Source organism: Ascaphus truei, chromosome 16, assembly GCF_040206685.1.
Source record: "Ascaphus truei isolate aAscTru1 chromosome 16, aAscTru1.hap1, whole genome shotgun sequence".
NCBI classification, from domain to species: domain Eukaryota; kingdom Metazoa; phylum Chordata; class Amphibia; order Anura; family Ascaphidae; genus Ascaphus; species Ascaphus truei.
The window spans coordinates 46,348,368-46,363,788 of record NC_134498.1 but is presented as its reverse complement, the minus strand read 5'-3'; the positions used below and the strand labels follow the sequence as shown (position 1 = coordinate 46,363,788).

Sequence of the window (15,421 nt, the reverse complement as noted above, 5' to 3'; positions counted from 1 at the left end):
GATGTGATTTGGAACGCACCCCTCACTTCCTGGCCACGGAAGCCGCCGGTGGACAAAAAACAGCAGGTGGATCGAGCAACGCGTTTCGCTTGCGTCAGCCTGAGGAAGCTTGATGACGCAAGCGAAACGCGTTGCTTGATCCACCTGCTGTTTTTTGGCCACCGGCGGCTTCCGTAGCCAGGAAGTGAGGGGTGCGTTCCAAATCACATTGTGCATTCCAACACTTCAGCTTGCTGCAGACGCTGAAGGGAAGGAGTCGCCATCACAGAAAACACCTCTACGACCTGCCTACATCCAGCTGGATTAATGTATGTGTTGTTTAGATTATTTTATTCTGTTATCCATCATTAAATAAGTGTTTTTTACATTTGGATCATTTATTTGCATTTTCGGGGATCCTGGAGGCACCAAGGACTTGAGCCCCGTCAGAAGACAAGCGGGCAGTCCAAGGATAATTTCCTCTACAGAGTTAACCCTTAGGGGTTTTACTCACACTGGCCCGTGTGAGAGTATTTGATTATATTCATATCTATCTATGTCAGTTCACACCTACTGATACTCACCCTTGGATCTCATTATTTTGTGGGGGTAACTTGATGTCCTGAGGATCTGTGTTTTGGGCAACTGCCCCTCTACAGAGTTAAACCCCTATGGGTTTTTACTCACACTGGTCCGTGTGAGTATTGACAATAGTTCACCTTTATTTCCACGACTTGCAGACTTTTTGTCTCTTTTAGGCCACCATTTATAGTGGATTATATTCCAACAATCACTGCTGATTTTACTATACATATATATATATATATTTTATAGCTGTGTGTCTGATTCGCGCTCTCCTTGTTTTCTCTGTTTCTTTCACATATTGGGGAGAAAAGGTTATCTCCCCTTTAGGGTGTTTGTGCTGCGGACGGTGGACCCCTGGACGTTTACACCTTATAAAGAAGGGAACACGGGTTCCCTGAGTGTGGTAATATTTTTCCTCATTTTCTGCTATTAGCAATAGTTCTAATCTCAGAGAGCGCCCAGGCACCTTTCCTTTTTAATCAAAGGAAGTGATAAATAATAGGTGAATGTTGGACATATTTATTTATTCACTAGAATAGAGACTTTTCTCTGAAACCCCAGAGATGCCGTTTAGGCTGGGGAACGCCCATTTAAGAACGGTATTGGTGCTAAAAATTTTATTTTTTTTTAATCCAAAAACTACAAATGATACTTATAAAATGTGCTCTGGTGTTGTATGTTTAGATTGCCAGGTACAAGGCTCCTTTTCACCAGCTACGGATCCAGTATGGAACCAACAAAGGCAAAAACTATACAGAAGAAGAAGATCGGTTTCTCATCTGTATGCTGCATAAGATGGGCTTCGACAAGGAAAATGTATATGAAGAGTTACGTCAGTGCGTCCGAAACGCCCCCCAGTTCAGGTTCGATTGGTTTATCAAGTCGAGGACTGCCATGGTATGCATTATTCTTCCAGCCATTCATTTAAAGTTACCCTTTTCTTCGCACTCTATTCTGTTTGCAATAATTACTGCAAAGTTCTTGCATGTTTATGAAAACGAATATTTACAGTCGTATTTTACATCCATCATGTATCCTCCATGGAGGGGTTTTGAACAGACCGTAACCCTTTGAGGCCCCAGGACGTAACCGCGCCATGGTGCCTGGCACTCCAGTGTCTACGGCTGGGGCTCTCAGCTCGTTTTCTAGGGGAGATGGCATGCTGCGCTTCTGTCGGGCGCTAAACGCGATCTGTCAGGCAGACAAACGGAAAAGGACTCCTCCTCCGTTCACATGATTGCAAATGTGAACTTGAGGTCGCCACTCAAAGGGTAAATCCTGTGTCCGTGCATAACCACCACTTAATATAGATTTGCAACACACTGGGGCCTATGTACTAAGTGACGTGAACGGCTTTTTCGGTGCAAAATTGGTGCATGTCAATTTCAGTTGCGCTTCCATGCGTCTTCCTCCATCTGCACCAGCTGTCGTTTTGGCGCCCCAAACTGCGCTTAGCGAACAGGGGTACATGGTATGTATTAAAAAAAGTTAAAGTTGCTATGTATCAATCGGAAAACATTTATTTGATGCTGCAGGGAAGTTTAATTATATAGGTTAAAAATACATTATTTTCCCAACATGGCTACTTTTATACATAAAGTTAAAGTAATAAGTGATATTTACTAATATTAAATACTAAACTTATACTGACCGCATGAGAAGTCATATTGTGATTAGACTTTTGGAAGTGTCGTACTTGGCTATAACACACAGTGCAACTTTTAATTTAAAATAAAAAGAATGGTTGCTGAGCAAAGCTACATATTACAAAAATGGTAGAACATCTGTGTGGTGATAACTGCAACGCCAGTTTGCACATTATGGTGCTGGTAAGACATCAATGATTGTACAGAGGAAAAGTGCTAGTAGATCATGATTTGGCTTTGTATATGTTTCATGGGATTTATTAACTTCAATAGAGGAGCAGACTAGAGGAGCAGACAAAACCGCAGTAAAAGGGAAAATAGATAATAGTTTTTACGTTCAATAAATATAATTCTCTTAATTGAAGGTTGCAAAACAACACGTATTTTGTCCAGCCTTTGATTCAGAATGCATTCATGTCCTTAAAAGTACGTCAGCAGAAGTAGATGATTTTGTAATGTACTATATTTTATACCAGTTGCACTATGCAGATAAAACTATTTGGCTAGCTAGGCACAGTTGTCTGTTTTTGGTCTCAAACCTAACACAAAGACACAGTCTGTCTCATCTGTAAATGGGTTAGTCTCTGCATCTATGATGATCTATTCAGAATAAGAGAATGTATTCAATTTACAAATGATCGAAAAAGATTTAAGATGATTTCAAAGGAAAAATACCACCATCCTTTATAGAGCTGGAAATGGAAAAAGCATACTTTAACTGAATTAATGTTGTAGGCTAATGATATTACATGTGTAGAATGTCTTCTACTGAACCTGAAAGCACATCTGCTGGTATTTATCGCCCATGGGTACATGTGTTGTCGATGTATCACTGCAAAAATGGAAAATAAGGTCAGAGGTTATGTCTCCCTCTTGGCTTTCCCCGATGGTAGCCAAAAATGGACAACTCTCATTCATCGGCTTTTTTGTGCTTCAAAAGATTATCCAGATAAATCATATTTACTTCCAGACATATTTGTATTTTCAGCATGCCTAATGTTTGCTTCTGCTTATATTTGTATGTTTTCTGTTAAAATTACACGTAGCATAAATAATGTATTTTTGTCCTTTCTTACTTAATGTTTTCTTTTCTTGTGCAGCTTTCTTTATATACTGAACAATATAAAATAAGATAACTGGTTAAACTACATTTAAGAAAGTCTAATGCTATCTATACAAATACCATAAAGTGGTTGTGTGATGGGCGTGTAGATAACACATTTTACCACAATGAGCTCAACAGAAGTGGTGGGCAACTCCAGTCCTCAACCCCCCCCCCCCAAAGGTCAGGTTTTATATCCCTGCTTCAGCACAGATGGCTCAGTCAGTCCCTGTTTTAGCACAGGTGACTCAGTTTTTGACTGAGCCATTGATTGAGCCACCTGTGCTGCAGCTGGGATATACTTAAAACCTGACCTGTTGAGGGTCTTGAGGACTGGAGTTGACCGTCCCGGCTCTACAGGACCAAGTGGATAATTCAACTAATTGACAGCGTACAAACATTTGCGAAGCCACTAGGTGTCTCTCAATGGTAATAAATATTTGCGATTCTCTCAGTTCACTTGTTTCTTTGTTGTTATTTTCACCATCGCAATAACCCAGTTTTCCCTTTTCCATTTATCTTATGTAACGGGTTTATCCCCCCCCAATCTCACATTGGCCCGGGTGATCTAAACTGTCCCCATTACATGTTGTGTCTGGTGGTGCACCTGTAGGCAACAGGGCTCCTGAGTCTCCCGCTTGATGGTATTAGGGGATTATCAACAGACAGGTGGCTGAGGTAGTGTGTGCGAGTCCAACTTACATCATGTGCAGCGCCTCCACCTCATCAGGATCTGTGCTTCCGCAGGGAGATGGTCCTGGTTAGGAACTCCTTCTTGGTGGTGCCATCCACTTGCGAGTAATTTCACACTCACATAGTGGGGGTCTCGTTGAACAAGGCATCTTTATTATTGACGGGGATGTGGCAGACTGCCCCATGCAGCTGCCGGCTCTAGCTGCACATCTCTCTGTGCTGTCCCTTCGCAAGGTACGCCCTCCTGAATTGGAGTGGGATTCCCTATTCTCCTAGGGAGATCCTCTCTGCGCCAGGTCCCTGGACACAGAGTGGCTTGACAGGCTGATTGGTCAACCCGGACCGCTAGTTACCTCACTAGGGTCACAAATTGTTTCCTCAATCCCTTATGCAGGTCGTACTATCCTATCAGCTTTCCGCCGCTGCCAGAACACTGTAGAACTAGAACTCTGAACTCTCACTCCAAAATCCACCACCAACACCCAACCAACACATCTACAGCTAACTGTGTTGTGCCTTATATACCTCAGGAAATAGTCGCATCCCTGATGTCACTATCCAGGGACTCAGAGCATACAGCCACTCCCCTCCATACATAGGGCACCTCACCATTGGATGAGGGAAAACCTCCATAACTACTGTGGGCATACCTGTTCTTACCAGGACTTACTGCCCACAGAGAGGAAAGCAATAAACCATTTATATACATGGCTATACTTATGATTTTATTCTTCAAATTCATGCCCCATATGGAACACTGCATGCCTATTCTATATGTCCGGTGGTCCGAAGAGTAAACCAAGGCGGCTTCCATAAAAACTCCACAATCCTTTAACAAAAGCTGATGAATATTTGTTCACAAATGACACTTTTGTTAACACGTAGTATCTTTTCTATGTCTTTCTGATGTGTCCCTCTGTTTACATAAAAAAGGTTGTGCTGCATCACCGATGTCTCCACTAGGGAGATCAGCATTCTGCTTACTCATTATTGTAGAGTCCTGGCAATAATATATCTCCAAAGTAATACATATTTAAAAAGCTGTAGAACACACGTATAGGAAAACAGTTTTTTCATTACGGTGATAGAGGAGAGAGAGAGATGGAACTTACTTCTGCATGGTTGCAGTGTAATAACTTGTTCTGAACAATATCCGATTCAGATTTTTCCTATTTTCAACTGTTTTCATCTAAAACAGTGCTGCGAAATGAGCAAATAAATTCAGTGAAAATATTTCACATTGCTTCAAGTCATCCTGGTTTCATGCAGTTCAATTTGACTAATTCTAATAGTCTCAAATGTGCAGTAATGTTTTTTGGGGTTTAAGTAATTCATTACTACAAAACAAGTTGTACGTTTACCATGGTGACAAGAATAAATTTAATTTGCATACAATTACTTTAATAACGTTGCCCTAATTCAGGGGTGCCCAAACTAGGGGGACGCAATATTTTCGTGGGGGGGAGGGTGCGGCTGTTACAGAGGCCCCGGGCTTTCGCTGGGGGTCCACGCGAGGCCTCTAACAAATTCACCTTGCCTTTCAGCGATGCGTTATCATGGTAATCCGGCATCAAATGACGCTGCGGGGTCACGTGACATCACGGGGGGGGGGGGCAGCTAGGAATGAGAGCAGACACGAGGAAAAGTTTGCGCACCCCTGCCCTAATTGACACCAGTTTTATAATCGTTTTATTTTTTTATTGTCTTTACAACCCAGCTACAGATATCCATAGTTACCTGAAGATAGAAATAGTAATATCTTTGAAGTATTGAAATTGCCATAAGGTTTATTTTTAATTTTTTGAGCAATGGAAAAAAAATTATCAATGTGTGTAAGTAATAGAGGCAGCAAAATGTTTGACGCTTTGTTTTAGCTTCTCAGATATCAGAGAACAAGGTGTATTTCCTAGCGTAGTGGTTCACAAACTGGTCCGTGAAGTCTTTAATGGTAGTCCTTGCAACCTTGCAGTTTTCTTTGGTCGTCCATACTGTAGCTTGTCTTATACTGAAAGATTATTTTAAAATATGTATATTAGATCAATAGAACCTATAAAGTATGGAAGTCCTTCAAATGATAATTAACATGGAAGTGGTCGACCAATAGGAACATGTTTGAGAGCTTCTATCTTAGCACATGCTGGGACTGTGGGGGTTCAGTCTCCTGGCAGCAAAACTGTTACAAAAATGGCAGACATCAAAAATAGGCAAAAGGCAGATTAACCTGAAGTGTTTTGAACCACCATTGCCGCAGTTTTGTAGGTGGAAGACATTGACAAATGAACTCACGGTACTCATAGGGGCGGCGTATGTAGAAAGCGTCGCTAAAAGCAATTTTGTCGTAAAACAGATGCAAGGAAATGTAGCAAATTCTAGCACCTTTGTGCGCCAATGTAGTAAACGGATTTTGGTGAGCGGCGCGGCATGTGAGGCAACTTTTATTCACAAAGAGAATGGCGCTAGGAGGCGGAGTTGAAGGCGAAGTTTAGATGGTTGTGGAAGCGCGTATGCCTGGGGTGACCAACTCCAGTCCTCAAAGGCCACCAACAGGTCAGGTTTTAAGGCTATCCCTGCTTCAGCAGAGGTGATGCAGTCGTTGACCAAGCCACTGATTTGAGCCTCCTGTGCTTAAGCAGGGATATCCTTAAAACCTGACCTGTTGGTGTCCCTGTAGAACTGGAGTTGGTCACCCCCGGTGTATGCAAATGATATGTAATAATAAATTACGCAAATGCGCCACTTGGGTGCGCCAAAAATGCAGAAAAATTGTCAGTTGAGTTTTTCTTGCCGTAGAAGACAAATGCATATAGACGTTAACAATTCTTAACAAATTCATATGTATGAACTTGACACACACCGTACAAAGAAAACATTTGCCAGATAGACAGTAAGAACATAAATAGATCATAAAGAATACATACTTTATGCCACAAACTGTTTTAGGTGAGAAATGTATTTTGTAACGCAATTCCCTCTGTTAATTTGTTCATACATAGCCCTTATAGAATATATGGTGAAAATATAACCCAAGACATTTTATCCTTCTGCCATAAGGCTGCAGTATTTTTCAGGTTAATATTTCAGCCCCTTATCATTAATATAGTGTGTCGGGTATAAAATAGAAATGCGGTGTTCAGCTTTTTCTTTCAATGCTTTGACTTTTACAGTTTTTTCAGCGTCTCTTATATAACCTCATCAGTCAGCAGGAAAACCATTACCCAACACATATTCTCAAACATTTCTCCCAATTAGGACACTCCCTGACCTGACTTTACTAATGCTAAAACGTCACTTCTAAAAAAAATGCAGTGTCATGGAATCAAACGGATATTTCTTTGCTGGACTCCACAGACAGCAACACTGACAAATACAGTAATGTACCTGGATGTATAAGCATTGTGTCATGCACATCTGGTCACTGCTACAGTTCTGTATTTAATCCAACACCTTGCTACATTGAGAACAACTATAGCTACTGTACCAGCAGAAGTAAGCTTTGTATATTTATGGCAGTTCCATCACAAATCACTGTAGTGTTAAGGCCCACTATTTAAAACTTCTTAGATATTTATGCTTCATCCCTTGAATATTATTGTAATATCTGTGGAAGGGACTTTAGTGCAGGGGTGGCCAACTCCAGTACTCAAGGGCCACCAACAGGCCAGGTTTTCAGGATATCCCTGCGTCAGCACAGGTGGTGCAGTCTTCAAATGAGCCATTGATTGAGCCACTTGTGCTGAAGCAGGAATATCCTGAAAACCTGACCTGTTGGTAGCCCTTGAGGACGGGCGTTGCCCACTCCCGCAATAAAACATGAACTGACTTCAATTGCAAAGCTCTTTGGTGCTGTTATTGTGTGTCATCAACAGTCACCTGCTTAAATCTCCGGAGAGCTGGGTTATTGTTCTTGCGCTGTCAGGAATCATTAGTCTTTGGCCAACAACAAACTGGTATAGCTAAAGGCCATCATATACTATGTGTGCACTGAATGATATAGTACTCTGTCATTCCACAAGTTCCATTAACTGCTAAGAGGCTTTTCAACCATGTGTTGGATTTTTTTTCTAAAATATATTTACTCCTGCAGATGGACCTATCCAATCCAGTTTATTTAACTCAAATTGTAGGTGGTTGATATTTGCTACCAATTTGGGCTGCTTCATGCCCAAAATATGTTCTTTGGAGAAGGCACTTTGGGCATTTGATTGTAGTAATACATACTCTAGATCTTTAGAAAGACACATGTTTAATTACTTTTATTTGTAAAATATGTCACATGACTAATGTGAGTACTCCCTGGTCATGTGACCTTTCACATCAGGGTGGTAACCCTGCGGATATTTTGGGGCGAATGTTCCTGTTTTTGGGGCTGGAGGGGCTTCAACAGAAAAACAGCTATTTTTGCAGTTTGCAAACTTGTGCGACCAGTTTGGGCATCTCTAATAAATCAACATTTGCTGAGGTCGATTTATTTGTTAGGGGAATTTGAATATAATTTATAGTATTGTACATATAAAATGTTTCTTCTAAATGTACTTCATGCAGTGGGGCATTTTTAGGTTGTTCCTTGTAACTTTTTCCGGGGATAGTTGCCTTGTATTTATAGTACATTAATGGTTTATTATTATTTTCATCATTTTTTTTTTTTTTTTATACTGTTGGATATGTAATTGTTGGGTAATTTGTATTTCATTTGCTATACCCGATTTATTTTTGTTTCTGCTAGAACAAATAGTTTTTCTTTGGTGGTGGAAGAGTTTGGTCAATGACAGGGGTAGGCAACTCCAGCTCTCAAGGGCCACCAACAGGTCAGGTTTTCAGGATATCCCTGCCTGAGCACAGGTGGCTCAGTCACTGACTCAGTTGAAAACTGCACCACCTGTGTTGAAGCAGGGATATCCTGAAAACCTAACCTGTTGGTAGTCCTTGAAGACTGGAGCTGCCCATCCCTGTTCCCTAGATTAAACCGGTAACTCATCACAAAAAAAATAATGAACTATTTATATGATTTGAAGGCAAAAACTATTAATTGGTCTAAAAATAACTGGATTACCTTGTTTGTTTTTTTAATTTATTTTATATAACAATAGTAAATATGTTAAATGTTCTCATTAACCAATTCTTGATTGTAGTCAGTTACTGCGTAATACAGACCTAGCAGGTCATTAATCCCTTTTTAATTTCCCTCTGCACGGTTTTGAAATCTTGCCTTTAAGTAGCAGACTTGGTTCTTCAGAATAGCTCATTAATACACTACCTCGGGTAACTACAGTATGATCAAGGAGTTTCCTACCTGAGATGAATTTGCAACACTAGTAATCTTTCTTAATGTACTAATTTGCAACAATGCCAACTCACAGGGAGATTTGATAACCGTTTCTCCAGTCCTCTGGCAGACAGCTTGTAACAAGGAGTTTCTGACATGGTTTGGAAGAAGTCATATCGCCATATTTACTAAGCTGTCCTATTTAAACCTTCCACTTAACAAAAAAAGAACTACAGACAATCCTTTGATTAAAGTGCTGCGACGATCAACCATTTCCCATACAAATAAGGGGACGATATATTTTAACCGACTTTGGGCTTACTCATATGTAAATCAATTGGTAATGAGCAGTTTACCTAACAGAGATCCTCAGATCTCCGTTCATGTCAGCACATGATAATAAGGCTACCATAATTAGCACCTTCCAAATGCTGCCCTTACTCACATACAGATCCTAAAGGCAATGTACTTACTGAGGGTAGGACTTAACCCTATCATTACACAAAGTTATGTCATACAAAGATATATATATATTATGTATCATATAAATGTCTGAAACACATCATAAATATATTATGTTTTTAATGATTAAAGTGATATATTTGTGTGAACTAATATGCTATATAATATAATAATGACTATATAAATTATGGGTGTACAATATTGTATATCCATCCATACCTCAACAAAATTAATTAAGGCAGAAGCAGGGAGAGGAGAGAGCTGACCGCTGATGCAGATGCTGGGTAAGCCCTGCATGGGAGAACCGCTGCGTCGCCGGGTCTGGGACAGCTGGGTGAGTTATCCCAGCTCTCCCCCTCCGGCGGCCTCGGAACCCTTGATCGGTGCAATGGTCGTGGCCACATTTCCCCCCCCCCCGATCAGCATATAACGCGATCGCATTCTGTGGGCCCCTAGCACCATGCTATAACGGGGTTTAGCTGTATTGCAGCAATGTTATTAGCTAGTGCTAACTCCATTCTCTTAAAGAAGCAGTTTAAATGTTTAGCCACTAGCAAGAGTATAATAATGAAGAGACTAGGGATATTTGGGGACTTTAGGGTAGAAGTGTTGAAAAGAGGAATAGAGTAAGTAGTCAAGAATCATTTGGAATTCTTAACTACTAAAGTCTGTTCCATTTATTGTTGCTCTCAGAGCCTTTGTTTTTTTAGTTGCTTGTTATGTTAATATAGTTCTAATTTATATTATTTATTAATATATTGATTAATTATTTAGTATTTATTAATATATTTATAATTTTTTAAATACCCTTAGTTTAAGTGCGTCACTGATACATTATATATTCATTGTTTCATAAGCTATTCAGTGTTGGAGGTTCTTTTCGTTTTAAGATCGGGGGCAATAAAAGTGAAGTCTTAACATAGGACTCAAGTAAGTTTTTTGAAGTTAGATGTGCACCTTAATCACAGGATTGTCTATTGCTTTTGTGTTATGTATTTTCTAAGCTTCTCACGAAGCCCGATCCTAAGGTTGCACGTTATTTAAGTCACCTAAGTAGAGTGAGGTACCGCACTTTTTTCTCTATCATTGGCCCTTTCACTGCCAGAGGGACTAGTGACCCTAGTCCTGAAAATGCTGTAAAATAGCAGGAAGGGGCCTCTAGCTACACCGCCATCCCAAGAAGGTGTCTTGGCGTAGGTGCTCTGGAAAAACTGAGCTGCCTTTCCTGATGAAATTGCTAGGTACAGTATATATTGATTTCTAATATATCGCTGGCATATCCAATAAGGAAAGGCTTCATTATTGACCCCTTAGTAACCACAATGGTCTTGAAATCATGCACTATGCATGCGCTAATCACTGCCATGGCAACCAAGGCGTTAATGGCCCTCACTCCGTCTTAACTACTCACACCCTCTTTGAGTAGGTGATCTGGAAGATGCCTTCTGATGGATGTTTAGCTACCGGCATTTAGTAAATACTGTTTTTTATTCAAATGAGTTTGTTTTAATATAAGACACTGGACCGCATCTTCCCCGGAACGTGTCTCCCGGAGGCATTTTCTGTAGGCGGACCATGTCTTCCAGCAGCCACAAAAGGCCTTCCAAACGCTTATTACTGGTAGTTGGAAAATGCTGTGTTATCCAGACTGCTGGCTAGCAAATCTCTCCTATAATCTTTCATCTGGGTGATTTTTTACTAAGATTTTTGTTTCTATATTCATGAAGTCTTTGAGACAAACCGTTTTAAGAGTGTTTATATATGTAACTAGTAGCAATGAAACAGTTAAACACAATAACATTTAGTTCCGGTGCCTATATTCCTTTACAAGATTGGGATGCACGTTGGGCTTTATGAAACTGCAGGAAATGTGATACAATATATAGCACAGTGCCGTTTTTGATACTTCTTTATTACTTTTATTAGGAGCTGCAAAGACGTTGCAACACTCTTATATCACTGATAGAAAAGGAAAACTCGGAGATTGAAGAAAAAGAGAGAGCGGAGAAAAAGAAACGAGCACCAAAACCATCGGTGAGTGTTTTAGCTTTTAAATAATCAAACCATATAGAATCATGTGTTAGTCTAACTCCTCCTTTTTGGTACAAGAACATTCCTTTGCAAAGCATTGATGATTTTATTAATGGTTGTGTATGGGGGTGATGTAACAAGACAAATACGGTGTACAATGTGCGCAAATTGTGTTCTTTTCATCGTGGGTCAAAGTTGTAAGCTCTGCTCCAAGTCCTGTGTACGTCAGCTTGTGGTTTGTGTTACAAAGTAGATGAGGTTGAAAAAAGACATACGTCCATCAAGTACAACCTATGTTAAATAGACGACAGATACTTCTCCGGTATTTGTACAGATGCAGTGCTATCTAAGTTGCCTTTGGGCGTGAGCTAACTGCTGATGAACAAGAGCCCGACCTCGGCCTGATCGCAGCTTTCTCGTGCCCAAAAGCCCAGTAATGCTGGCTGCCCTGAAGGAATTAACGCAGCAGGGCCCCCTGCAGCCACCGGGCATGGGACACTTGTCCTGTCCCCGAAAATGGAGCAATGCGTCAAAACAATCTTCTGTTCGCAATTTCTTTACGTTGATACATCTCCCTAAAATTTGTATATTCACTTTAGAATGATATAAACAGAAATGTAAAATAAAATGATTAGCCATGCTTTCTTCACAGGTGGGAAGACAGATGATGTTAATTTGTGATGTCATTTTTAACATTGAAAGGCTGATTTAAAGTACATTTACAGTAAATGCCTTACTTATCCTTCTGACTTCTCCTACCCTATCTCTTACTGCTGAGGTTTAACACAAAGGAGAAGAAACAGGACAGGTTTGTTCTGTTGCAGAAGAAGTAGCTGGCAGAAGGATTAGTAATAAATGTCTGTGCTCGTCAACAGCTACAAATAGTTCTTATCTTGGTCCAATATATACTGTATGTATCTTAATCTGTCTGGCGATGGGTTGGTTAGATTAAGTTTTTAGTTAACAGCTGCCCTTAATGAACAAAGAGACCCTGTGTGATAAAGAAGACTAATGAACAATAACACCTCTGAGTATTAAAAAGCAAGTCATATCTACCAGCTGTACCATTCTAGCAGTCATTTTTCACCACACCTTAGTTCAGGGGTGGGCAACTCCAGTGCTTAAGGGCCACAAACAGGTCAGGTTTTCAGCATATCACTGCTTCAGCCCAGGTGGCTCAATCTTTGACTTTGGACTTGCCCACCCCTGCCTTAGTTGGTTTAAGCACACTGCCAGTTTTGCATTATATATATATATTTTTGAAGCGTGTGCCCCATAGTGTATTACCGCTTAATAAATTGGAGTAACCTTAAAAATGCGCACTCACAAGCATTTGTGAAAAAATCGCAGTGTTAAAGAACCTGACAACATTGTTGATATAATATATATATATACACACACACACACACACACACACACCGTATATATAATATTTGAATTCTCTAATGTGCTAAACAGCCCGTTTTGTGATTTGATTTTTAAGATCTATGTTTTTAATCTTATTTTTAGTCGCATAAAAGAAAAGCCGATCCAGCCTCAGAGAGTTGTGGAAAAAAGGACGCGAAGAGAGCAAAGTCTTAAAGCCGAGTAACACCGTGTACGCTAACCGCTCAGTACAAAACTGCCATGTTATTCTCTTGCCGTATAATGAGGCCTCTAAAGTTAATTGCCAATATCTGTGTATTCAATAAACTCACTACGAGAAAAGGTTTTAATTTTGGCAGAATTGGTATATTTTACAATGTCCTTATTAACCTGGAATATGTGTAGCATTATATTTTATGCGTTCCAGTATTTACGTCTATTGTATTTTGTGAATTCCATGGTACCAAGAAAATTCACCCAGTCCTTGTTTTTAAAGCGTCAATCCAAGGCAGTGAATTTTTTGCAAATGTTATATATATATATATATATAGGGTTGAAGCAGGGGGTCTCCAAGCTGAACCCTGTTAATTTCAGCTCCGGGGACCCCCTGCTCCGGAGATACTTACCTGCGAATTAGGTCCCGGTCGCTGCTCTCCTTGACTACCAGGGTTCACAATATGTTCGCTCTTCAGATATTTCCTGGCCTGCTGGCCAATAGGAAGCTGTGACATCATCGGTGTGGCTTCCTATTGGCCCACGGGACGTGGGAGCTTCAAACTTGGAAGCCCTGCTTGCTGAGCCGGAGCAGCTACCGGCACCTACTGCAGAGGTAAGTATCTCCGGAAGCAGGGGGTCCCCGGAGCGGAAAGTAATGGGGGTCAGCTCCAGACTCCCTGCTTCAATGCTATATTACAAAAAAAAAAAAAAGTTTAACAACATTTGCTGGATTGGATCGCTGCTTTAAGATAGTGCAGAGGTTTTAGCTTTTGTATGTTTTATACTGTATGCTGCTGCTTTGAAATAAAATGTAAACCTGATGGCTGGTGCCGGTTTTTGTTCTGTGCTTTCTGTGTGGGGAGGAACATCAACTTTATAATATTTGAATCACATGGTGGTTTAATTCTGAATAACACATTTTAGATCACTAGCTAAGGGTGCATTACACCAAACCATATCTTAACAACATAAGAAAGAAACATTATATTCTTTCTTTCTTAGAAATCAAATAGCAATGTATCCTGTATATGCAATATGTATTACAGGTATTTCATAAACATCAAGTAGGTATCTTTTGACTATATCTTCTTACTTTGCAAGACCATTAAAGAAGCACTTTGTTTATTGAGAAATCCTTCTTGAGAATAGTTTATGCATTTCTGATATCTCTGCCTTTGACGTTTTTGTCTATCCACAGTTCTTGAGAGAACATCAAGATACATGGCCGACAAAAATGTCCATTAGTTCACCTTTCTACATTTCTTGCAAGGACAGGTATAATCTGAAGATATTTGTACACAAAAACTTTCCAAGGCTAAGGTAAAGAAGATGATCACTTTTCTTCCCCCCCCCCCCTAAGAACGTTGATGGTTAATATAAATCTTGCCTAGCAAATGTCAAAATGGGATATTTTCTCATGTAGAGAATCTCTCGAACCTAATATGTACATTATTACCCAGAGGATCTTGTTATGTTTGCAAACATAACAGTTCTGTAGAAAAGGCAAGTACTGTATAACTTGCCTTAGATGCTAAATAGGTCATGTTAAGGAGACATACAGCATGCTACGTATACAGAAGTAGGCAGTGAAGCGATTTTAATTAGCTGTTTGCAGAAACAATAATACATTAAACTAGTTTGTTTCCATAACTTACAAAACATGATTTTATTTTTACTAGTAATAATACATTCAGTTGTGCGTACTCACCAACAATATCTGTTTACTATTGTAGAAAAAAAACTGTCATGTATCATCATTTTTAATGAGGGTTATTTTTGTAAAAAGAACCTCAAGAGATTAACAGTATGTCCCAACACATGGTGCACTTGTATATTTAATGAATGTATTCATGAGAAGAATTAATTTTACTTTGTTTATTGATATTTTAGAAAGTTTGGCTAAGAAGTTAAGAGATGATCTGATTGTTATTTATGTTTTAAATAACTAATATTTTTTAAAAAGGAACTTTAAGGGGTTTATAGGGAAGGGATACAGGGATAAAAGGAGGTGTACTGTACATTGAAAAGTCAAATTACAATATCAATAGTTGTACAGCATTACATACATTTACACGGACA

The 15,421-nt window shown here is 39.8% G+C and overlaps 1 protein-coding gene across 4 annotated transcripts in view; it reads left to right on the top strand.

Moving 5' to 3' along the window:
* Positions 1-14,163, top strand: part of SMARCA1 (SNF2 related chromatin remodeling ATPase 1) — a 68,049-nt gene extending 53,886 nt beyond the window's left edge. For all 4 annotated transcript variants that reach the window (XM_075573428.1, XM_075573427.1, XM_075573426.1 and 1 more), the window contains 3 exons: positions 1,249-1,461; positions 11,657-11,764; positions 13,271-14,163. In XM_075573428.1, coding sequence (XP_075429543.1) covers positions 1,249-1,461; positions 11,657-11,764; positions 13,271-13,342 — 393 coding nt within the window. In that variant the 3' untranslated portion in view covers positions 13,343-14,163. The remainder of the gene's footprint in view (positions 1-1,248; positions 1,462-11,656; positions 11,765-13,270) is intronic.
* The last annotated feature ends 1,258 nt before the right edge of the window (positions 14,164-15,421 follow it).